This window comes from Battus philenor, unplaced genomic scaffold, assembly GCF_028537555.1.
Source record: "Battus philenor isolate CCGP_79_NKW_IND1 unplaced genomic scaffold, ilBatPhil1.0.hap1 SCAF_7, whole genome shotgun sequence".
Taxonomy (NCBI): Eukaryota; Metazoa; Arthropoda; class Insecta; order Lepidoptera; family Papilionidae; genus Battus; species Battus philenor.
Genome location: NW_027181737.1, coordinates 7,857,661 through 7,883,854, shown reverse-complemented (window position 1 = coordinate 7,883,854; position 26,194 = coordinate 7,857,661). Strand labels below are relative to the sequence as shown.

The 26,194-nt window shown below is 30.4% G+C and overlaps 4 protein-coding genes across 4 annotated transcripts; all 4 read left to right on the top strand.

Annotated features, from left to right (window-relative positions):
- The first annotated feature begins 3,025 nt into the window (after positions 1-3,025).
- Positions 3,026-3,820, top strand: LOC137931158 (endocuticle structural protein SgAbd-6-like). Its single transcript, XM_068774560.1, has 2 exons — positions 3,026-3,201; positions 3,598-3,820. Exons 1-2 carry the CDS (start codon positions 3,026-3,028, stop codon positions 3,818-3,820), a joined length of 399 nt encoding a protein of 132 aa, XP_068630661.1.
- Positions 3,821-4,929: 1,109 nt separating this feature from the next.
- Positions 4,930-6,505, top strand: LOC137930863 (uncharacterized). Its single transcript, XM_068774201.1, has 5 exons — positions 4,930-5,007; positions 5,090-5,133; positions 5,211-5,292; positions 5,611-5,715; positions 6,330-6,505. Exons 1-5 carry the CDS (start codon positions 4,972-4,974, stop codon positions 6,483-6,485), a joined length of 423 nt encoding a protein of 140 aa, XP_068630302.1. The 5' UTR covers positions 4,930-4,971; the 3' UTR covers positions 6,486-6,505.
- A 2,758-nt stretch (positions 6,506-9,263) lies between these two features.
- On the top strand, positions 9,264-12,580 carry LOC137930864 (endocuticle structural glycoprotein SgAbd-5-like). Its single transcript, XM_068774202.1, has 3 exons — positions 9,264-9,316; positions 10,556-10,689; positions 12,345-12,580. The coding sequence occupies exons 1-3, from the start codon at positions 9,308-9,310 to the stop codon at positions 12,568-12,570; spliced, it is 369 nt and encodes a 122-aa protein (XP_068630303.1). The 5' UTR covers positions 9,264-9,307; the 3' UTR covers positions 12,571-12,580.
- Positions 12,581-14,791: 2,211 nt separating this feature from the next.
- LOC137931157 (uncharacterized) lies at positions 14,792-17,525 on the top strand. The gene is made up of 5 exons (XM_068774559.1): positions 14,792-14,803; positions 14,987-15,138; positions 15,208-15,478; positions 16,108-16,278; positions 17,157-17,525. Exons 1-5 carry the CDS (start codon positions 14,792-14,794, stop codon positions 17,220-17,222), a joined length of 672 nt encoding a protein of 223 aa, XP_068630660.1. The 3' UTR covers positions 17,223-17,525.
- The last annotated feature ends 8,669 nt before the right edge of the window (positions 17,526-26,194 follow it).

Here is a 26,194-nt window from a genome sequence, read left to right as displayed (position 1 = left end):
TTATAAATATTTATATTTATCCGAAGTTATGATTTCTTTGGACGTTTAGAAAAGTAAAAAGTATACACTTAAGCATAAAAACTAAAGAGCAAAGTTATTTGGAAGATTAAATCGGAGAACTAAAAGATAAGTTTCACCTAAAGATCTTTTAATCGAACTTTTAAAACAATTGAATGATATAAAAAATCAGGCATCGAGTTTTTGACATTTGCTATGATTATTATATTCGTAATGGAAGTTGAAAGTTAGTAAGCCGTTTTCACGGGTTAGTATGTGGGCACCTAATCCATAATTTACTGATAAAAAAATATTATGAAGGCAACGCTACATTTAGTATACATACGGGAATACTGGATGCGCTGCTCTATTAGTATTAATTTTACGTGAATAAAAAACCCCGGCTACAAATGCAGCACTAAAAGTCGAGGAACGTAATAATAAATACCTTGTAGCACTATTAGCTGTAATCCGTTCACAGACGATAGAAAGACTGTTACCGTTGGTAGTTTCGAGAAACTGAGGGTTAATCCCTTCGCTTGTTATAAATAATATGAAAGGGGAGCTGTAACCTCGTAAACACTCTGCGACATTACAACAACCTTCAAGGGCAATGACTTTACTGTACTAAGACGTAGAAGTAGAAACAACGTCATGCAAACCAAGTTTCTTGGTCAGCTTTATATTCCCGGCTTTCTCAGTAAGTTTTCCTTGGTCGCCTTTTTTATTTGTAACATGTCAAAAACTAGAAAGATAACGCAACTAATTCTTTAAAAACTTAACAGAAGAATATAATACGACACAAGTACGAACTATTTAGAAAATAAAGCTTAGCTCAATAGTTATTACAAAAATATGCAGAAGTCGCTTATTATCCTATATATATTCCATAAAAGAATATGTGATAAAAACTATAAACATCTGCCAAATATATCCTGAAAGTGACACTAATTTAAACGTGTTTGATTATAGAATTTAGTTTTGACTTCTTTTCAGCTGATACATGGGCAATGCATGTCAAAAACCTCCCCCAAAGATCGCCCCGATGGCTGGTCCTTCGCTGATCTCATCTAGCGTATTTTGGCGACCTTAACTATGTCGTCGGTCAACTTAGGTGGGGGCCTGCCCATACCACGTCCACCGGCTCATGGTTGCCACTCTAAAACCATTCAGTCCCAATCATCAGTTACAGGAGCGGTGTTAGTTATGTTACATATATTATGCTAGTTTTGATTGATTGACTTTTATTGATTCCTAAAATTAAAAATTAAATAGTAAGCTCATAAGGTTGACTTCTAAATTTATAGGATATACAAATATCTTAAAAGATTATTACTGACCTGGCATAATTTACAGCGAGATCACACTGTAATAATTATTTAATATTCGGTAATACTAAAAGTTTGTCCTTTTATTATAAAATTATATGATGTGAACCCATGATTTATTCGAGAAAATGTTTTTTATTAGTTTATCATTATTTCATATTGTTCACTATTATAGAAAAAGTAGTAATCATGCCTTTACATTGTTTATTGCGCAGTATTATCGTCAACGCTTTTTAATTTACATTTAAAATTTATTTGTCTAAACTTTTAAGGATTTAAAAAATAATGAAAAAGTAGTCGGACTTAGTTTACTATTTTCAAATTTTGTATGAACCCTTAAACGTAAGTTATAAACTTTAGTAATATAGAGTTCTGTGGATTTCACATACTTCTTGGAACGCAAGTTTTTAGGCAAGAAACGTTAAAGGTTTATCCTTTAAGTATAGTATATTTATAGTAACATAAACAAGACAAGAATAGTTCAATTTATATAAGTGGGAATCGTCGCCTATTAATGTAAATCTGAAGCGGACACCTACTTATATGGAATGTAATTAATATTTTTTTAAATTATGAATATTATTTATTAATTTGGTGATATATTATCATCATTAAAAGATTATTCGGTTTATAATAAGCACGAACCAGGGGAATGACGAACTTTCTAATTTTATGTTCACTTATTATCACAAATTTGAAATCAAGTGACCTCTTGTTCTATTTGGATTATATTTCCACAATGTATACATATGTACAATCAAGCAAATGTTTTGTTTACTCAGTACGATTTTCATAATTTTAATTAACTGAATGTGACATTTCTTTTTAATTTTGTGCCAAATTTGAAAATTTAAAACTATGTAAAAACATAATATCTTGTTTTGGAATTTGGAAAACATAAAACAATTACATTACACATATGCGATAATTGACCTACGTCCAATAGTGATAATAAAATAAAATAATAATAAATAGTCAATTGCAGCAAAATTTTAATTGTTCCATTAATTTAGCCTATGAGTTTTTTTAAAAATATTGTTCTTTTTCCTCCTGTTCTTTGTTTAAATTTTTATTAGATTTACTAAAATAAGTTCTGACATAAATTATTTTAACATTTCTTTCTCAATACTGAACGACATATTTGTTCCATATTAAAAAAGCTGCTATATCTCACCGTTCTTGAATTGCCGTTTGTGCGCATTTATAAAAATACCTTTTTAAGTTTCAGGGAAGTAACAAACATACGTGGTGCTACGCTTTTTGTCTTTTTTTTATTTTTGCAAATCGAGTAGTTTGCCTTCATTTTCACTTCTTAACTAGGTGTTTACAACAAAACTAATACATCTTACAATGATATAAATTTTGCAAATCGTGAAAAAAATTATATTGTATCTTGAGTCAACAACAAGTAATCACGTAAACATGAAGGCAGTAAGTAATATTAATTTCGCCATAATGTAACTGTTAATTACAGCAAAAAGACTAGATATTTTAACAATATTAATCTAGTTAAATCTTTCAGGTATTATTTATTAAAATTATAAATTATGTTTGCATTTAGGCATAACTATTATAAACCTTTTAGTTAAAGATTTGTATTAAAATGTAATCGCTCGATTCAAAATTGGTTTTAGTATGTTTTAATATCCAAAGAATTCAAAAAAATTAAAATATTACACCTTTAATTATTTATTATAATTATGTGTAATTTTGTGTGGCAGGTATTAGTCTTGTGCGTGCTTGGAGTAGTGTCCGCAGTTCCAGCACCATCATTTTTGGATAGCGTCAGTGACTGCTATGACAGTATTTATGACAACAGTGGAAAATACTACCGAATCAACGTTTTCAACGGACAACACGGCTCCTACCAATATTCGTAAGTATTTATTTTAAATACTTTAGTGATTTCAGTGTTTTTATATGGTTATTTAAATAAAGAATTTACGTAAAAACTTTTAAGCGTTTCTTATAAAAATGTTTTTATTGAATACAAAGTAAATTAACAGTTTTTTTCTGTCATTGATAATCATTATCGTCAATTCAGCCGTAGTGCGTCCACTGCCAGACATAGACTCTCCTATAGATTTCCATTTAGATGCGAACTGTATCCAGCGTCTTCTCGTGATTTTAACAAAGTGAAAACTTAAGAACACTGCGGCTATGCGTTCTGTTCACTATCTGACTTGCCATTTTATCTTGCATCTACGGAATTTTATATTTGTGATGTTCACCATTTATGATATTCACCTCGCATGTTTTTGTTCTTTTTTAGATTTGAGCAACTAGATGGTACAAAGCAGGAACAACAAGGTGGAATTATTAGCGACGGTGCTGGAGGACATCTTTTCGTTAAGGGCATCTTTTCTTACATTGGACGGGATGGTGTTAGATACACTACTAAATACAACGCTGATGATAATGGATATCAGCCTATAATTGAACAAGGTCCTGGGGGCAGTGTTCCAGATGCCGTGGTCGCGTCAATGCTTGGTTGAAAAAATTACATAATAAATCTTATAAAATGATAAAATAAATGTTGTCTTTAAGAATATTACGTGATTTTATTTCATAAATACTAAGTTTTTCAAGTACAGTAGTATTTAAATAGTTGTTCAGTGACTAACCAAAGGTATAACATACAACAGGTATAACATAAAAAAACCGAAATACTAATTGCCTCTTCTCTCCCTCGTTGGTAATATAAACTCTAAAATTACTGATTCGAATATAATTTAACCATTCGGATTTCGAATCTTAAGATATGCCCATTTCCCCTCAATCTTTACCTTTATCATATAGAAGTGGTGGTGAATTAACATTATTCACATGATGTTTGCTGCCTCTCGAATAAACTAATGGCCCAACGATCGCTCAGACGTACTTCTCAATCAAAGTTATCTGCTAACCATTGTAATAATTATTACTATAAAAAAGAACATCTTGAACATTATTTTTAAATATGTCACTTGTCGTAGAAAGAACTTTAACGTAAACGTATTCAAAATTTTATTTGCATTTAATATCATATCACAACACATGTTTATCCCAGTGTACAAAAGATATCAAGGAAATATATATGATAAACTTTACTAGTCTTGGATTTCTTTATTTTTTTTTCTTGCAATCTCATATGTACTATACATAAATAATATTCTAGCTAGCTACCTATCTCCTATCTACATCCCAAATTGGATGAATACATCAACCACTCTTGCTGATGGACTTCCATCAAATTCGTTCTTATATGACTTCTTTTCGGCGTAAGGAACATTCTACCAAATTGCAAGAATTTTATGGTTCAAAAGATATCTTAATTATTAAGTAGATGGAAATTTCATAAATATGATATTAAACAGACATTTTTTTCAGATAAAATGATTTTTTTTATGCAAGTCTCATTTGATGCCTATATTTTTTAAAGAATGAACGCTTTCAATAGATGTAAATAAATATAAACGTTTTATAAAAAAATCCTTTGTACCTTTTTTCAGCTACGTTTAAAAATATGCTACGAAGGTTTATATGTAGAAAGAAATAACAGCTAACTTTATTACAAAATTTTATTACACGTGCACAATATTTTATTTTTTATTTTAAAGTATTGTTTTTATTAACATTATGTGATAACGTGTCGGGCTTGTGAGATATGTGTACTCACAATTTATTTATACTATTATATTTAGTAAGCTTCTTGTATATATCTTGTAATATATATTTCTTTAGTAATTTAATGTTACTTTTAATAAATGAAAGCAACTTTTCAGTTTATTTGCAATTGCTATAATTGCCTAGGCGTTATTTACACATAGTAAGTGAATTTACTTCTAATTTTAAAAAGCATTTGAGTACAAATTAGTTTTATATGATAATAATTTTTTTCTATAGCGAAGATGTCGAATTGAGGCGCATTTTCCCAGATCAATTTCCTCTGGACACTGTACGACGAAGTGGGTCACCTTTTGCGGAGGTAGCTATGTAACAAAAATTATTGTACATCTCTATAAAAAAAAAATTAAATAACACATTATTGAACTACCATTTTTTAAATTTCTTTAAGAGTTTAATAAGTAAAACTGCGTTTCATTTATTGTTTTATTACATTTATTTTCAAATTATAAATGAAATATTTACAATCCATATAGCATGCTCTTTTTTAAATAACCCGTTGGTGATGTCATCGTTTGTTTGTTATTTTAATATCTATTATATGTTTTAATATCTAAAAAACTACTATCGTATTTATAATCCATCATCAAACTAATACTAGTACCAATATTTTTTTCAGCATTTAGGTCGTTACAATGAACTTAAAAGTTATTTCAGACACCCAAAAGATAAATTAAACAGCCACTTTGAAGAGTTAATTTGCTACGATAACGGTGAAAGAAAGGTAACGTCCTTTTTTCAACCAGAAATTGATGACAATGTTAATTAAAGGTTCATATTCACTCATTATACCTAAAACTGATTCTTTTAGAACAAATGAACGACTTAAAAATATTGTGTTTTTTATCTGTGGTAGTGTGATGGGGTGGGAATAAATTGGAGACCTTCCCTCGAACCATCGTGTTAGCTCAACAAGGGTTTCAGAAGTAGCGTGAACGACAGATTAGTTCAAATAGAAAAACGCTAGAAAATCTGCGGCCAATTCCGAAAGGATTAACCAGTCACTTACTAGCGCAGAGGACAACCTCCGAGATTGTTTTATAGCATTTGAATACTATATAACCCTGTCCTCCTCTTTGAAGGAAGGATTTTACACAATCCTAAAGATTTTCTCCCGGAACTATTAAATAAAAGTTTTAACTATTAGTTACTTTTAAATGTCAAGTTACATCAAATGCAGAGAATTCATCATTTTTATGTAAAAAAGGGAACAAATAATTTTTTCAGAAAAGATTCTAGCCGCAACTTTCTGTCCCCAAATGTAGATTAAAATGAGACACTTAATATTCTACTTCAGTTTAAACCAAATTGTTACCTAACATATTTCTTGTTTTATAGGTGTGTAGGGTGGACGTTAACCGCTATTTGCCCGAAGAAAACGCCTATTACTCATCACCTACAATCGCGAGTCATGTTGACAGACGGAGAGTATATTGTTATATGCTAATGTGTTTCACTGAAGATGAACTTGATAGAGTTGTTGCTTCATTTTAAATAAAAGTCTAATCCTTTAATATCAACTTCTAATTTATTATTATCAATTTCTTATGCAGTGTACGAGCAGTGGTTAAATTAAATATTACGATACTATTACATTGTTAAATAAAAAATAACGCACACATTATGAACTAATCGTACGACTAACTTAGCAATGGACTATATGAGCAACGTCGTGAACCGATAATATCCCCGGACATACAGTGTTCAGTTTTAGATATAAAAGCCTTTAAGCGCGAAAACAAATATGTCTAGTACACTCTATCCAGAAATCAATGGTTTTAGCCGCAATAAATACCGTAATAACGACACTGTAGGAAAAAGCGTTTTCTAAATTCGAATTACTACTTACAAAAATTAATTATTCTTCACTGTTTGACAGACTTTATATTTCCAGAAAATAGTTTCTTATCGAATCCACATGAAAAAATAAATTTATGTAACATATTTCAGATAGATCACTTGGTGGTGGTTTTTACTGCCAAATGAGTTATACATTCACCCTTTTAAAGCTTGCATACCTACTGTTTATAGGACCCATCCTTAACTCTGACCCGTGTAATATTCTCGAAGGCATACTGATCAACTTCAAGCAGTCCTGAGAAATGGAAAGAAAAATGGCAGATTATACTATATATGTACTCACCCAGTAATTTATTTAGGTAGTAATTTATCTATCACTCACATCAATTTGAAAGCGTGTAATGCTCGATTTACGGTTTTTCGATAGAGATCTACTTTTGCAACTCCCAACTCTGGATTAGAAAAAACTTTATTTTATTATTGAATTTATACTTGTTTCATAATAAGTTTATGTTCTTGTAGAACCTATTAAACTCCTATTAATGTAATTTTTTTTACTTTTGACGCTTTATCTCCATAAGTCATTATTTCTCCGACTATGTCATTGTGATTTTGCAAAGATATTTAGCACACAAAATGCCACTTTTCATTACATGTAATAACACGCAATTAAGGTACGTTATCAAAAAGTGAATATTTCAATTTATCTTCACCCATCCACAAAAGAGAACTTGAAATAATTCTTAAAATATAATTTATAAATATGTTCAAGCATTTCAGTTCGCAATACTTTTATCCTTCTAAAAAAACGCTAGTTACATATATCTTTTAGATCTTTTTACTGTGATAAAAAAATAGCAAACATTTACATCTTAAATTTTGATAATGTAAATAAAAAAGGAAACTGTCGAAAAATTTAGCAGGGGCTTATTATTTTTATGCGATTAATAAATGTAAGCAAAACTGAAAGTATAAATTAAGGGAAAATTCGGAAAACCTTGCACTCGACTTATCTATATAAAAAACTATACTAAAGGTGGGTAAGAGTTTATGGTGTTATGACTAATAGTCAATTTTTTCGTCATTTTTCATACACACACACGAACATACAAAACTGTGCCTGAACTTTGAATCAGAGTTTGCTCAATTTGATTAGTGTTTAATAGGTTTGTGGGTTACGCCATACACATTATACACTCAGTGCGCATCTTAACCAAGCTTGCAATATATTAAACCTAACTTTATTTTTTTTAGTTTTAAAGTAAATAGTAAATGTAAACTTTAACAGTATATTAATGCTGCCAATTTTTAGTAATTCTTTTGTCCTAGCTTGCCCTGCTGCCCAAGAGGCCTTTGTAGATTCCCCGGGTACGAGAGGGCAGGGTGCTGAGGGCACTCACCCTAAAACCTCTTTTAGGGTAGCGAAGCTACCACGAAGTTACCTCTGCTTAGTATATCACCCGCCGAATTTTGACTTGACCTTTTGCTATTGCTTAGCTAAGAATACTACTATAACTTCGGAAAGCATCAGGGCTGGGACAAGAGGTTGCAGAAGAAACTCCAGCAACCTCTATGTCAATGATCAGAGGTTGACAACTCCATCTTTTAATCTTACATAACTGTACTACTAGTAAATGTAGTTACCCAACTAGTTTAAAATTTTTGTGTATCTATTTATAAACCAACAAAAATACAAAAGCTTTTTTAACAATTTTAATAGTCTTAAAATATCAATAGGCCAAAAGTTACGTAAATAAATGAAGGGTCAAAATATGCAAACATTTAAAAGGTTAATACTTGATAGTCCCGCCGACATTTAAAATTATTTGCGTCTGATTTCGATACTGCAAGAATGTTATCCAATTAAATAATAAAATTTGACCAACGCTGTTTTGATTCTAAGATTTTTCAAATTTTCTTTGTTTTAATTCTAAAACTTCTGTAAGCGAAATATTCATAACAGATCGTTTTATTTTTAAATATTATTAAATTGAATAATTATCACAATGTATAATACAAAAGACATGGCAAAATTTTAGAAAACTAATTATTATACTTGCCTAAGTTCAGTGAACTTATTCATAACGATTCAAAAGTGTTAATGCTCATTACTTTAAAAGCAATTTACTATCCTTCAGTTTATAAAACAATATTAAGAAGAGCGTATACCTTATACCTTCATAAGTCAAAAAAAAATTGTGCACAACTAACTAATTATTTTTTTATCTAAAAATATATTTGTAAAAAGACATTGTTACCACACCGCTTATTACAATCAAGCATATTTTTGGATTGAATAAAAGATATTACGAAAAGACACCCATCATAGTCATCTTTAAATTATCCAAGGTCTTCGCTGTCGCGACATCTCAGTGGTCAACCATACAAAGTTAACGAGACAAATACTTGTATGTTGCAATAGTATATACCAAAAACTATATAATGTGAGTTTGCTTAAGCCATGCATACACTTTGCGATTGTATCGATTAAATAAAGCTCGTACCCGTGTCTAATCATGAAACTGGTGGGTAAAATAGTCAGTTATTAACGTTTTTTAAGGTATTTAAAGTGACTTAACGTAATGTGAAGTGCCTGTGACGTGTATTTGTTTTGTGTTGATAATTCACATAGAGATATTTTACTACTAAAATTAAAATTCATATAACTACAAGAAACCATTAACCAACAAGCTCGCTTTACCTCAATTCTTTTGAGACAAGTGTATAACACAATTTTAGTGGCTAGTCTTACTAAAATCATCTTATGAGCCACAGTAGATAGACGTACCAGTCATATCGACGAGATACTAATGCAAGATATTCCTCCTGGTTTATTTAAAGAAATGACTCTGCTCACTCTGGCATCTCGACTCCGGTAATAGAAGGGTTTTTTCTAACTTGCTCTGACCTAAACACCTCCGACATTCCTTCACTATAACTATCTATGAAGACTTTAGAAGGCTTTGTTTCCCAGATTCGCAGCTCCACCCACAAAGTTTTCTCGGGAAAAATAAATCTTTTTCTCTCCTTACAAGGAGAATTGCGCCGCAACATAGGCCACCTTACTTTTCAGTCTATTTACCTAAGACGAGCAACAAACTTCCCCAGTCCATCACCCAGAGGCCAGACGAATAGAGAGAGAGCGAGTATTCACAAGTAAAATTATTTATTAGTCCCCGGTGGCGGATCTGGTCGTTGGTTTTCCAGTGAAGGATGATTCTTCATCACAGCTCCACTGCCTCCTGTTTAGCAGTGCAACTAGTCTTGGTAGAACTCTCTGCTCGGTATTACTCGTCTTGCCCACTCAGAGTGTCCACCTCAACCCTTTGTCCTCATAACAATCATAGTCTGACAAAACGAGAACTGGTTGGAAAGAGTTCCATCCACTCCTACTCCTATTCAAGTTTACCGACCCTCTATGACTAATTTTTTGTCTTACTCAAATATATCAGACCATCGCTATTTTTGTAAAAATGTTTTTTACTTATTTTAATAACGATTATTGTAATGTTACTTGTATAAATACCTACATCATCTTATCTCTGAACGTATCGTATATTTCATCTGAGTACATGTCATATAGTAAGCCAAAATGCAAAGTATTATGTCCATTGAAGGCTGTCATTTATTTGAGACTTCTCTACCTTAACTTTAGAAATTCAAACGTCTGTTATTGCCTGAAACGTATTTGTAGGAACTGTAATTTTTAAAGTTGGAGTTCATAAAAAGTTCACAGTATAAATGATTGACGATTTTATTTTCAGTTGGTCGTATTATCCCTATTGGCTATCGCTGCAGCTGCGCCGCAGATTTCACAACGTCCGAATCTGAAACCCGATGAAGTTCAAATTTTGCGTTTCGATTCTGACAACGACGGACTAGGCTCATACAATTTCGCGTAAGTTTTTCTTATAAATTTTTCTAATTTATTAACACTTCTCAAACTGCACATATATTTAAAACATGTAAACATACATTGTATATTTCATTTGATGTTGACTACAGTATGTACAAAAACAGCAGTTAGGTTAGCAAGCCTGTATTTGAGTATTTTTTATAAACATAATCGTGCGTCATTACAATTCATGTAATGACTGTTACTTGGGAATTGAATTTAAACTTTTGTTTATATTAGTACTATTCCCAGAACTATTTACGTTTGTTAAAATCTATATATAATACTAAATTACGCACTCCTTCTTATATCTTTAGCTATCGAAAAAAATACGAAAACGTAGAGTATCAAGTGTTCACGAGCCGGTAGACGTGCAATAGGTAGGCCCATACTGAATGGACCGATGAAATTGTTAGGTTCGTAAGAACTAGGTTAGGGGCAGCTCTACCAGTCATCGATGCGATTTTTGGAGATAGCCTATGCCTTACATTGGATGTCTATTCGTCTGTAATTCACATACCTTATAAACATGTTTGTTAAATAGATTAGCATTCCTGTTGACTTTAAAGAAGTATATGTTTACATATTATGTTTACTAGCTATTCTAAATTTGATACGTCTCTGATTAAACTGCTTTTCTAATAACTTAAACATCTAAATGTGCACAGTAACTTTGGTATGTACAAAATTGATTTACTTAAGCTAAGACTAATTATAGACTCCATCATGTGTAGGTGAATATTGCAATCAAAACGCTGTGAATTTAAAAATAATAGGCAAAGAAACGCCATATCGTTAACTATCCTAATATCATTCTCTTAAATGTTTATACCAGCTATGCGTTATTCGCTTTGCGTGCCTTTTGTGGGTGTAATTTTATAAAATCCATTCATGTTAGTTACTGTACACGTAGTTTAAAATAATAGTTTTTTAAATGAATGGATGCACGCTCCTTAACCGCCTCGCGGGTGACATTACTTAAATCCATTCTTAGTCGACCTCTATTCGGTTAAGTAATTTGTCTACCGAATTTCAAGTCTCTAAACATTAAAGTTTATATCGCGATGAACATATCATAATCTAAGGTTCGATCACATATCACACGCATACACGCATCTATATGCGTATATGAGTTTAATATAGTGAAATATTTACGACATTTTTCATAATAATATTGGAATGTGGTACTGCCTTGAATCTCCGTACAGGAAATCCTCGATTGACGAATTAAAAATTTATGTTAAATTTATTGTTAATGGGCCTCCGCAAATTTACCTTTATCTATATATTAACTGTTTATTTTTATTATAAATGTTTAGGGTCTTGCAATAAATAAGATATTATGCTAATTTCTTAGTTTTATGTTATTAATGAATAACATAAGCATACGACACAATGTCCGCTGGATTAACTGTTTCATTGATTCAATATTAATTAATATTTTACCTTACGAAATTAAGCAAATAATTTTCAACTTTGAATAAATATACTAAACCAAAGTGATTAAACATTTTCACTTGTTAATGACAATGAATTTAATTATTAAAGACGCCGGTATAATATATACTGTCAAATTTTACGGTTGTTTATGCGTAACCTACGAGTAATTTATTAAAGTGTTCTGATTAACAAATTAATAAACTTAAAAACATTTTTAGATTCGAACAAAGTGACGGTACAAAAAAAGAGGAACAGGGCGAACTAAGGAACGCCGGTGCAGAAGATGAGTTCGTCGCTATAAAGGGGTCCTATTCATGGCAAGGACCGGATGGTGTTGTCTACACTGTCACGTATATCGCTGACGATACCGGATTCAAACCTACCATTGAACAGGGACCTGGTGGTGCTGTGCCACCTGGCGTTGTTGCCTCACTTCTGGGTTAAAATAAAATAGTTTAAGACAATAAAATTTTTAAATTTATGCATTTCTCTTTCATTTATTCTAGGAAAATCTCTTTTTTCAACTAAACTACAAATTTTAGTAACATTGAAGAGTACCTGTAACAAACACGTATTATAATCAAGAATGATTTTACAAACTTCATTATCGTAACTAACAACAACTTTCCATTAACTTTGTAATACAAAAGTTATTTCAAAATATATAAATGACTTACATCGTTTAATAGAATTGTTTTAAAGAAATGGAGGCTCCATTTCTATAATTTTTTTTTAAATGACAAATATTACTACCACAAAGTATTATTGTTTAAAATCGATGTTAACGACATCTAAATATTTCCTTGTCATTCTAATCATTATGAAAGCTTACATTACTGAATTCAAAGAGGATAGTTGACTTTAATTGTCATTTAAAAAGAGTACGATGTCATACTCTGCGTAATACATACTTGAAAATTTTGATCCAATATTTTTTTTATTTATATCTAAAAACGCTTACAGTTATGACCAAAACAGTGAAACCCCAAACAAGAGATATAGTTTTTTCAGCGTTAAAAAGACTTATGAAAAATACGGGCTGGACATCTCGTACAATCATTAAATTTATAAGAGTGGAATTTAAAATTGATGATCCCAATATTAGCAGGAAAGTGTCCAGGTAAGCAATAGATTGATTTTATAAAATAAATATTACAAAAAATGACATAAAATGGACCATCGGTAGGCTCTAGACATAAACTTTACGTGACTTCTTCCAATTTTCAACCAAGTAGAAATGTACCTTTTTTCCTCTGATATACAGTATTTAATTATTTAAACGACTTCAGTTATTTATATGTATTTTATAGGTATTTTTTCGCTAGCTGGACGCAAACGTCCCTAGTCGACTAGCTTAGCTACTTCTGCCTGGTTTATAATAAGTAAAATTTGTTAAATCTGTTTTATTTAAAATTCATTAATATTTTTCTATAATGTATCCAAAGCTTAGTATCGCATATAGCGTATACAATTTCGCTTTTAAAAAGAGACTGCATCTTTTTTCTGTTTTAGCGAAATGCATTTTTTTTTCTTTTTTACAAAAAAAAGGTTTAAAAATAAAATTAAAAAGTATTTTAAATGAATTCATAAAAAATACATAATATACATTTATGTTTAATGTTCGTTAATATAAATGAATTTGGGACAATTAAATGTGATTTGTCAATATTTGCTCTTAATATTTGGCAATATTTGCGCTAACGGAAAGTAATATATATATTCTTTCCGTTTTGAAATTTCCAGAGTACAAATTCCTTTCATGTTATTTGTTCTCTTTTTTACGCACTTTAGGGGTGTCATTAAACATTAAATTGTTGCAGTGGACGGTTAACTTATTTTTTATTATTATCAGGGCTTTAAAGCGAGGTGTACGTATGGGATTATTAACGATGGACAATGGCCGATACCGACTTAGCGACCTAGCTAATGTCTCACGACGGGTATCTTACCGCAACGTACAGAACCGATCGAAACGGAGAAAAAGAAACTGTGCCTGCGTGATACGTCGTAATTAGAGATTAAAACAAACCTTAAATACACAAAACTATTTATTGCAAGATAACTCTGCTAAATATATTTTTTATATGTTATCTATTATACATCACAGGCTTTATATACAAATAAAATCTGTTTTAAATATACATTCTTTATAAAAAAAAAGGTTTTTTTATACAGGTGTCTTTTTAACGCATTTCCCTGAACAAAATTATTTTTTTATTCAAAAGCTTTCCCTATTTTACATATTTTATCACTAATCTTGTTAAACTAATGAAACACTACGTAACTAAAGCATCTGTTTATTGCGTAAGTAGAAAACACAAGCTATTAAAAACTTTTCATCCTTTTTGTTAAAATTGATGTGATTAATTTACGTATCTGCGCTATAAATTATTTTTTAAAATATACGTTTACGTTTTTAATATAATAACCAGTAGCATTTTTATATATTCTGTGGAACCCCAATTTTCGAGGTAAAATAACGTTCACAGAATAACAAAAACTCGTACCGCGTGATGGATTTACAGCTCATTCAAATTTTAAGTTCAGTGGAGCGGAGCAAAGTTTTGTATCTGCTCTACAAAAATCAAGAGATTTGTGTAAACTTACTAAATATTGGTATAATCTTGAATTATTATATCAATAGCTATATTGAAATAACTTCGAAATGGAAATAAAGGTGAGTCTAACATGATACATAAATAAAGAACGATGTTATATCTTTGTTTCGATTTCACGATTTTTTTCTAATTTACATTATTTGTTGTCTACACATATTGTTTACGTATTTACCTTGACCATTTTAATAATTTATATGTAATTTTATACTACTATCTACCATAATTAAGACATTATTTTACAGATATTATTTCTGCTAATTTCAATTAATTTGTTCAACCATTTTTTCTGTATTTATGCACGGAAAGAAATTCAGCCTTACTCAAAAAAATTTAATGTTTTAAATTACTCAAAACTTTTGTCATCGGATATTCGGACCAAACGTGACATTGCAGCGTATGTATTTCTTAAGCTTTTTATTTTTATTAAATTTCAAACATTCAGTTTAATTTAAGATGTGTTTAGTACATTTTTAGTTTCCGGTGTAAATAAGAAACAATTTATTATACCCAATATTGGAGATTTAATAAAATCACTGAGGATTCCCGGTTATAATGTTTATCGTGTACATTTCCACGATGAAAATCAAGAAACAGGAAATGACGAAAAATCCAAAAAATTACAACGATTATATCAGCCACAAAGCACACTTAAAAGTTTAAATGATACGAAATATTCATTTAATCCAAAGGCAAATGATAAAAGGTTGAATAATTCTAGCAGTGATATATTGAAAGTGAGTTTATTTTCATAAGTAAGCTAAAGTTATGAAAAAAATATCCTTAAATGTTAAGATAAACATTAAATTGAAGCCGCTCTGTCGACTGATGCAATATTAAGGATATTGAATCAATCATCAGAGACAAGAATTGGTTTTGAATTCTAGGAAGTACGTAATTAAAATTGATCCTTGTTGGTATTTTTTTCATACTGCACTGTATATGATGATAAAAAAAATACAAAGAAGGAATTAAACTGATTAAATTTGGTGAACCTTCTATTGTTGAACTGTAAGCCTCTATGGATTTGACGAAAATATTTTATTACGTTCAATAATTTATATTACTAATTTATATTTATATATATTTAGTTTCAGTCCATAGCCGCCTACTGCAAGGCATAGGCCTCTCCCTAGGATATCTATGGGGGTATATCATATAACTGCCACGCTTGGCAGACGATATTTTTAGGCAAAAAGTTATTTGATTATTTGTTTTACTTCGATTGACATACTTCTTCTTATTTCCTTGTTGTTAGTCATTTCCAGTTACTGTTTAATTCCACGAACATACTTCGTTTTACTTACTATTCAAGTATTATATTTACCTACAGTTAGGTACAAAATTAAATTACTTCAAATTTAAGGTACCAAATTCAGAAAGCAGTGACATTAATAACTTGAACGTCAGCATTTCTAACAACCAAGCTAACACGGGAAAATACATTGAGGAAAGTACCACAAATCTTAATGACGTCACTACTAATGGGGAAGTTTTCGATGAGAACTCAACTGTTACTTCTGACTATGATGACGAGGTAATTTATTAATAAAATCTTAATTATGTTTTCGTGTTTAAAGATTTGTATAGACAGCGCTAATGCGATGAAATAAAAAACGTGACCAAACCGTGGTTCCTGGGGATAGTTATTTAGAGATCTAGGATCTCTTAAACGTATTCATCCCTGTGCCTCTACGAAACAAAAGATATTGTTGTCGCAAACCAGCAAGCAACACTAATCAATAACAAAAAATAAATCTACGACATGACTTGGAACATTAAGCTCAAGTATGTTACAAGATTTATACTTAAGAAATACCCTTTAATGATGATTGTGGAGCAGATTGTAAATTAAGAGCTTTCATAATTTTTTTACGAGATTTCGTATATTATTGTTTTCTTTTTGAATAGCATAAAATGCTAACATGCTTAAAGGAATATTCTGGCCCATTTTTATTTATCTAAGTGTATAGTTTGAAAATATATATTTATTTAATAAACGTCCGCTCAGTCCCTCCTTGTTGCCCGTGGAATTCTGCAATATCCGTTCTTAGTTGACTCCTACATGGCGAAAGGAGTATTTCTTCCAAATTTCAAGTCTCTAAAGTGCCAGAGATATCATGATGATTCAGTTTATATAGGGAAATTGCTTATGCATTGTTAAAAAATTTTGATTTGTTAAAAGTGTTTTTTATTATTATTTACATTTTTACATAAAGTTTAGATTACAATATTTAAATTTTTGAAACTTTACCTAATACTTTTTGGTGTCATATCGGTCAATTTAAATTAAAAAAACGAATATTATTTTTTCTATTTCAATCTTGATTTTTTTTCTTTTACAGCTAATTTGGTAATAGTTTCTTAATGAAATCTATTTGATGCATGTTTTTCAAATGTGTTTTTTATTTTCAGGAATATGGTAGTATTTTGAATAGAGGCAATATTCCACCAGACTTACTAGCTTCCTTAGTTGGATAATTAATTTTTCGTATGATATATTGGAGAAACAATTTAGTTTGAAATTAGGTAATTAATCTTCACATTTAGTTTGGCAAATCCTTGTGTCTAAGAATACTTCGAAGAATGTTGCAACATTGTCCAGATTGTACATCCAAAATTCGTTTAATTTGTTACCATTATCGTCATAGTCTAAGTATAATAAACTCTTGACTGATGGAGCCTGTGCTCCATTACGTAGAGCCGTAGATTTGTTTATGATTAGCACTGATTTGCGCCTTTCGTTTAAAATAAAGGTTTTATTGGAAGATAATTTACTATCTATTACACCTGCGCTGAAAAATTTTTTTCTAATAAAACATGTTATCTTTATTTAAAGTAATATTCATCCAACATGATTATAATTTTTTTTTTATAATCACGTTGGATGAATCAAGCAATCAACAATATCTAGCGATGTTTTTCTTCATTATGTAATAACAAAAAATGTATAAAACGAACTTAGTTTTTGAGGTCTAGGTGAAAGATGAACATTGAAAAATTTCTATATCTATCAAATGTTCTCTTTTGTTTCTAATTAAAAGAAATATAGTTTCCTTTTATTATTATTTATAAATTATGAAGATAAACAAAAATTAGGCTTGTCGCAATCCTATTAACAACGTACTTGTAACCTCTTAAAATAAATTGTATCTTACAAATGCATTCTTCTCGTGACATACATGAGGGGTCACTGTAATTAATATTGTACTAATATGAATCGATAATGACCTCATAACATTCACATTTTCAAACTTGCAAATTGTCATTTTGTTTGTTAACTAAATAGACTTGTATATAATTTTGTAATGAACAGAGATGCAGAATCTCTGACCCGAATTTTTTCTCGTAAATCTTTCTTGCCGGCGGCACTAACAGTAAATTGTCAGGGTAAATATAAATTAGTGAGGAATATGTCCTTTTGAATGTAAATTATTTGGAGTTTGTTTTATAAATTAGTAAAATTTGTGCTTCGTGATCAATATTTATATTTATAAGAAATTCTCGTGGTTTTTTTTTTATAAAAGTAAAGCTTTTTAATATATAAATCTTTAAAAAAACTTTCAAGATCTTTTAATTTAGCAGAACTATTGTTTTTTATGATAAAATAAATATATTTTTGACACGTACACATATTTTTGAGATTTTTACTTAATACACATACGCTGTAATTACTAATTCTCCTCTGAGGTAATTTTTTACTGGAGGGCAACTGAAATTTGTTTCGATATATTTTGTTTTAATACACCTGTGAATTATCAATACTTATGTGTAAAAACAGTTTTTAATGAAATATTTTTACATTTTTTAATGTAATAATGCCGCTTATTATTCTTGAATGAATAGAATATTTACATAACGATAATGGTCTTTTGTAGTAACGTGGTTTTGTTATTATTTAGTATCTACCTGTTTGTGTGACTGTCAATGTCATCAAGTCTTACCTTACTTGTTTATCATGAGTTGTATCGTTTTCCGCTGATCTAATTATTGTAACGTAGCAAAAAATCTGTAAAAAATAATTGGTATGAAAAACATTTTCAATAATAATAAAAACCTTTTACAGGTACTATTTATAAATGTATTTATTGTAATGGCTAGGTACAGTCCATTACGGACCGTGACGTAACTAAGGGACAAAAAACACAGCCAGAAAAATCTAATTTTTTTGTTCTGTCTGAGCTCATCAATACTTGGTAATTACAAGTATGTCAAATTTTATTGCACTACCATACATATGTGCTATATAATGTTATAAATTTTATTACAAAAGAAGATATATCTTCTTTTTTTGACAATTGACCATAAGCTCAGGTACATCCTGATCAGAATACTAACCAACTTACTACTGACAACGCAAAAGGAAATCCTTTACGGATTCCTTGCTCTGAGTAACTCCATAAAGTTTCCAAAAACTACGTACTTGGCAGATGCCTCATCCAATTAATAAATAAATCTACAGTCCAAGCCAAACCCTTTTAGGGAACCTTTGAACTTACTTAAATACTATAAATCTGTTTAGCACCTTTGCTATCTGTGACATCAAACCTGATAATACGAATGGAGGAACAGCATTTTTCAATGTTCTAAAATAGCTAAAGACGGCATGAAATATATTTTTACCCGGGGCAAACAACGTAAAATGTTTTAGCACTTGAATAGCAAACTCACATACATAATCACTATAACTTTTGAGATAAAATATTCTAAACATTGCGTAGGAATGTAATAATCATTTATGTAAAAAAATACCAACCGTGTGTCCAAATATACTTAATACAAAGATAAATGTAAACATTTAGTAATTTGTTTAATAGTAACAGTAGTAAGACAGAGATGAAATTCCTGCATTCCATGTACCTTATGCATTACTCAATACTAACTCAAAAGATCCATGGAATTCCCAACTTTCACAACTTGATGACGAATATTCACAACAAAATAATACGTTTCACACTAAAATATGTTATGAACAGTTACTTACGGACAGAACTCTTAAAATATTCATTTTTGAAGTAATAATGAACTTACAGAAATCTTATTTAACAAGTTTATGGGTTCCGCAAAATTTAACACGGTAACAAAGCGCAGCGCCTTATCTGATACATACAAGTACCTGCCAGTTATGAAAAAAAATTTAATCGCAGCCAAAAACAAAAACTTGGAATTAGTTTGTGCGACATAACATAACCATGAAATATTTTACCTAGTCAAGACCTTTTGTTTATAACCAACCAAAATTTACGGATTTTCTGATCTTCAAAATTAGACTTTAAATTGCCTATTTCATTATTACCGCCATATTTATTACAACATAAACACGTAGTTAATAAATATGTGACTAGCTGCTATTTTTATTACGTCAAGCCATTAGCCAATTATGCAAAAAAAATAAATGCTGTTTTAAAATATTAGGCGTTAAAGTTCTTGAAAGGTATTTCAGTTCCATTAGTGTTTCTATCTATTTGTATTTTACGCAGTTACATAAAACTATAAGATGACCTCATAGCTCCCTAAGTCGTCACAGAGTATTATAAGAAAGAGTAAAAGGGGTCACTGGTGATCAGTTTACCAAACGAGTTTTGTAAGAAAGTGTTATTGTAGATTAAACATATTGTAGAATTTAGGTGACGTTAAATTCACTGCAAAAGCTTAGGAGTCTTCAAATATAAGATAAGTTTTGCGATATTTAATTATAAAAATATTTAATAAAGCAAAATTATATTTACTAGTTTATACGCTATTTCTACAAATTATTGGTACTAATGTTTATTCTAAAACAAAATTAAAGAGGTATTTAGAAAACTTTGCAATCTAATGTTATTGGTATTCAGATGGCGTTTATTTTTGAATAAATTCTTGTCTATTTTTCAATTTACAACCTATATTTTTAGTAATTATAAAAATACACCCAAACCCTTTATAACTTTATTTTGTAATATTAATATTTTGTACATGATAAATTTAAAAATAAAACATTTATTCATATATTATGTTATTAGTAAGAACAATTAGTATCTAATAAGTTTATTTTTATCTTTTTACATCAAATGTGACTTATTTCAAGATGCCGATATATATTTAGATACATTTTAAACCACTTAAGTCCTACTTATTTCATGGTTTGTCACCACACATGCATAGATAGACCGCAGTGAATAGGTACCATATAGAGCGATGATATTACATAAAAACTTAATCTAATTACTTTGCAATTCAATATTAAATCTATCCTGAAACAATATTGCGACGTCTCTTAAACTGTATAACCATTTTGTATAAACAACTCTACCACGTTTGTCCACTTCACTGTAATATAAATTATGCACGTGCTTAGGGATGTTAAAGTTACTTTTGCGCTCTACATCTCTCTGTAAATTAAAGTTCCAATTTTCCTCGTTATTATCTCCATTCGAAGCTTCGTCTTCAAGTGCATTCCTTCGAATAACAAATATTATAATGTTATTATCCGTCACCTCACGAACTTTTTTGTTTAGATCATTTAGATTGAATATTTCATTATTGCATTGACAAAAACAATTAATGCTAATAAAAATTATCCAAGTTATTTTGCTAATTTGCATATTTTTGCCTTTAACAGTATTAGTATCGTCTGGCTACAAACATGACTTAAATTCTTGGTATACATGCAAGCTAGTATGATTACATTTTTAAGTTTCCTGATTTAATTAACTTTGTGATTAGGTTAAAACAATAAATGCAAAAACCTATTATAACTTTTATGGTAATGACGGTATGACGTAATATTCAAAATTATATTAGTTTTCGTTGTTAATGATGGGTTTGTTGCTTTCGACGACATAATTATCTGTGATTTATTTTTGTATTTCTGAATTAATATTATAGAACATGTTTATTTTTGTCGTCTTAGTGGTGAAATTTAACTTATGTCACAATGTTCGAATATTACAATCAATAACTGTATATAATTACAATGTAAGTGTCAAAGTCACCGGCCATAATATAGTCTCGACGGAAAATTAAATCACGACCACCAATCGTTTTAAATTACAGGTAAACGCACTTACAAAAAGATAAGACCAAATTTAAAATGTTGCTCAAAACAAAAAGAGCTCTTAGCTTGTTCTTTGTCGCTTAAAAAAATTTTTGAGCCCAAAAATGTAAATTACCCCTATACTTACAATTTATAATTATAACTTATGTTTTCATATTTAATTCCAACGGTAAAAAACTTTTCAAAGCTTGTTTTCAATATCATTCATTTATCAATTATTATATTTATTACAATGGTTTTTATAATATTCCCCTTTCCATTTATTCATTCATTTTTGTCAGCCGACAAACGCCCACTGCAAGATATAGGCCTTTTCCTATTTTAAGACTCCTTTTAATCCGTCGTAGTCTGTATTCCGATTTATGTTCTTGTTGTTAGCCTTGTGGGGCTCTTACAACTTCATCGATCTAAGGTCTTCGACCTGCCAGCTAATAAAAAATTCCTTCCTTCTACTTTATACTAGTCGCCGCCTCCCGGCGCTTCGGCACGCTGCGAGAGACTTGCTGCGTTGCTGCTGCTGCTTTTCTCCTTCGATGGTGGTGTTGGAGTCCGCGTCGGCGTCGGTGTCTTAATGTTCTTCTTGCAACTACCTCCTGGTAGTTGCTATTCGGTGCGCACTCTTGCTTGGGCGTGTCTTGTCACCTTGTATGTGAACTACTTGATGGGGGCCCCCCTTGGTTTTTTTGGGGGGCGTCTTTTAATGCCTTTCGGGGTCAGTGCGTCCTCGTCCGGCATTGCGTGGCGTGGCCTACGCTTTCCTGTCGATGTCTGTCGTAGTGAGAGCTACTACCTGCGATCTTGATTTTGTCTTCAATCCACCTAGCGGTGTCACTACGCCGTGACTACCGGTTCGTGGTTGCCACTCGAGAATCTTTCGGCCACAAAGACCCTCGGATGCATAAGCGATATGCCACAACCACTGCCACTTCAAACATATTCCCTTTTACTTCTTCAATATTAACCCAAAATTAACAAAGACTTATGCTAACTTTATGTCAAAATACTTTCCAAATTTTGGTTTTGTTTTTATACATAAATTTTCCACATTTTTTGTAACTTACAGAGGACATAAAATCAATCAATAATACAATAACACAGTGTTTAATGATTAAAAAAGAAATTACATGATTATTAAATATTCACTATTATATATCATTTAAACAAAAGTAAAACAATTTATCAATACCTATAAAAAGTCTTCTCATATATTTCTTTTTTCATACAAATTATGATTTTTATCTATTATTTTAAAGATTTTTTTAGTTACTTTATGTATGGTAAATAAATTTTAAAGTTATGTTTATAAATAAATAACTTTATTATAAATAACTTTAATAGAAAGAACACAATTCCCAAATCCCTCAGTAAATTTAAATTTTAAATACCATGTTACCTTTGAAAATATGAAAAAAATTAAATAATACTGAAGGTACACAGTACTCACAGTCAGCTGTTAATACTAAAAATATATCTGTGACGCAGTGTTCTAAATGTGGGTTAATCTACAACAATCTTTAAGTAATATAACATCTTTTAATAATATATTATTTTCTTTTTTTCTCATGAGAGAGCCCTTCACAAGTAACCCATCCGATGCGAGGGCAACGAGAAGGTTATTTTAGACGCCTACCGGCTGCTCTACCGCAACGTGACGTACCGACACTATAAGAAAATTTACGTTACTGCTGTAGTTCCATCTGCGCAGACTAACTACCTAAGAGGTTTACAGAAAAGCTCCCCATGTTTTATATTACAAGCAGAATCAATTTCAGCAGTGGTAGCTTAGCGGTAGAGGACTGACACTTGTGACTTGAGGTCGCGAGTTCGATTTTCGAAATACAGTCTTATATGATTCACTCTTTTTGCATTTCGGTTATATGGGATTGCAACAGCTCACAAAGAAATTCTCAGGGTATGGGTAGCAACGTCCTCTGCCTACCAAATTACCACACTGCGATCGCCAATCCAATTGCTAAGCGTGGCGATTATGGTATATCCCCCATAAATATAGAGGAGGCCAATACCTTGCAGAGGGCGTCTAGGGGCTATATATTAAACATGTTAAATTAAAGTAATTAACGATTCATAAGTGCGCGTAAATGTCTGCTTGAATAAAGATATTTTTAATTTGAATTTAAACACTTAGTTGTATCAGGTCCGGTTCCCTGAAACTGATACAAATGTAAAATACGCAGAGAATTTTAAGGCGATTAAAACTGATAAAACTAAGTGTTTTTAGAATGTAGCATTTCGTTTAGAAGGTTATCTGAAGATACAAAATAAAACGAAATAAGATAAATGAATTGATGCATCCGGCATATCTTCTTATAGGTACTTCTTTTTCAATGTTTCTCTCATATTTTTAAAAACATTTACAGAAATTAGAGTATTCAGTTTTCCCGAAGAAAATGTTATACAGGCTAATTAAATCACACACAAGAATATGTTATAAGTAATAAGTATATGTTTACGTATTTTTTACCTGCTGCCCCGACAGACGAAGTGCAGCCAAAACTTTTATAGCCTCGACGCAGTCCATTGTAAAAAATAAATCATATTTTTAACCTTATATTGTAGTAATAATCAACGATTACTCACAAAAGAATTTTCACATTATCATTATACGTAACGTAAGTGACAAAACTTTAGTAATAATATTATGCAGGTGAGGGAGGATATGTGCCCGGCAGTGGACGTCTTGCGGCTGAAATGATAATGATAACTTTTATGGTACACAACTTTTTTGTATATTACATACTAATTTTTTTTTGCTTTTTATTAATGTTAAGTGTTATATAATGTCATAAAGATTTATCACAGGTCACAAACAAATTTAAATAGTATAGACAGCAGCATTCTGTGCGTACCATAATACCACACTCCGATCACCAACCCGCGTAGAAATTATGATATTATGATGCAAAGGTCGTTTATGAGCTGAAACAACGAATGTCAAATATTTAACAGCACGGGATTAATGTTTTAATTTTCCTCTGACAGTCAGTGATCCCTCAAAATACATACATGGAAATATAAATAAACACTGCGGAGATTCGCCTAGTCGTCCTCATAAAAAAGACATCTGACCAGCGTAAAAAAACTCTTTTTAAAGTAATAAATCTCTTTACCTCCAATAGCGTAACTTTTTGTGCATTATGTACCTTAATAAAACAAAAAAATTATTGATTGAAAACTGACAGAAAACATTTTTTAACAATTATTTACTAATAGTTAGTAACCAAAAAGGTTCTTTAACTTTAATTCGGAAACATAGAACATGTGGAGAAAACGGCTACTAAAGTTTGTATTTCTAAATAAATTTACCAATTACAGAACAGTAATTTAACAACAATACAAAAATCGTCGATGTCACAATTGCCTTTAAAAGATATTTAATATAACAAATGATAAATATGAAACTAAATAATTATCGTAATTTTATATCTTCAGTGACTTCCTTTTTAGGTGTAAAGTATCGTGTAAATGACACGACGATTCATGGTAACTTAATTAATTATATATATATATATATAAATACATTGTATTTATTACGATATCGAAATAGCAATATATATAATTCGAAAATATATTACCAACGGTACTATTATGACAGGAAATAATTTTTAGAATGTTGTTTTAGTTCAGCTAATTTCACTTCAACTCCGCATGAAAATAAAACAAGGATTTTTAGTTATTCGTATCATGTAACATTTATTATATACGTAAAAGTTTCACTGAGTTTATCTTAAAGAATATCAAAGATTTATTCATTTAACGCATCGAAGTAAGTGGCATGATAATGTCCATATAGATGAATGTATGTTCCAATTTTTCGATTCGATCGACACATTTTTTTGTACCGCGTATAATAAAATCAATGTGTCAAGACTTGAATATGATTGCTTTTTTTTATGGTTTTTAGTGACTTTTTCTTTTTAATGCCCATTATACTTTAATGCTTGTTCAAAATCGCCAATTGATGTACATTTCTATGATAAGTAATTTGAATTTATAATACGTGAAATATTTGTATATCCTTTTAATGAAATTAATTTTTATGGTAGAATTCTGACGTAAATGTAGCGCTTATCAGTTCGCAAGCTACACGTTCATATTACTACAACATTACTATCACTACTAAAATTAAGCAATAAATTTTGTTTTATGAATCCTTAATTTCTATATATTACTGATAAATGCTATTTTTTCCGGTGGCATTTCTAACATCTCTTGCGTTTAGCTATTGTGAAGTATTGAAGGCACTTATTGTAGACCTCTTTATAGTAACTAAACTTCATAGCTTCCCCGCTAGTTTTCCTAACCTTGTTAACCTTGTTTCGATCTGTAACATTATACATATATTCCACCAAATTGAAACATCCAATATTCTATCGTTATGTCAACAGCCCTTAGACCC

Excerpts from the sequence above, each read along its gene's own strand:
- LOC137931158 (XM_068774560.1), top strand. The coding sequence starts at position 3,026 with ATGTGTAATTTTGTGTGGCAGGTATTAGTCTTGTGCGTGCTTGGAGTA. Across the intron at positions 3,202-3,597 it reads CACGGCTCCTACCAATATTC|ATTTGAGCAACTAGATGGTA; the intron begins GTAAGTATTTAT and ends GTTCTTTTTTAG.
- LOC137930863 (XM_068774201.1), top strand. The coding sequence starts at position 4,972 with ATGTGTACTCACAATTTATTTATACTATTATATTTA. Across the intron at positions 5,134-5,210 it reads CTAGGCGTTATTTACACATA|CGAAGATGTCGAATTGAGGC; the intron begins GTAAGTGAATTT and ends TTTTTTCTATAG. Across the intron at positions 5,293-5,610 it reads GTGGGTCACCTTTTGCGGAG|CATTTAGGTCGTTACAATGA; the intron begins GTAGCTATGTAA and ends TATTTTTTTCAG.
- LOC137930864 (XM_068774202.1), top strand. Across the intron at positions 10,690-12,344 it reads CTAGGCTCATACAATTTCGC|ATTCGAACAAAGTGACGGTA; the intron begins GTAAGTTTTTCT and ends AAACATTTTTAG.
- LOC137931157 (XM_068774559.1), top strand. Across the intron at positions 15,479-16,107 it reads CTAGCAGTGATATATTGAAA|GTACCAAATTCAGAAAGCAG; the intron begins GTGAGTTTATTT and ends TTCAAATTTAAG. Across the intron at positions 16,279-17,156 it reads CTTCTGACTATGATGACGAG|GAATATGGTAGTATTTTGAA; the intron begins GTAATTTATTAA and ends TTTTATTTTCAG.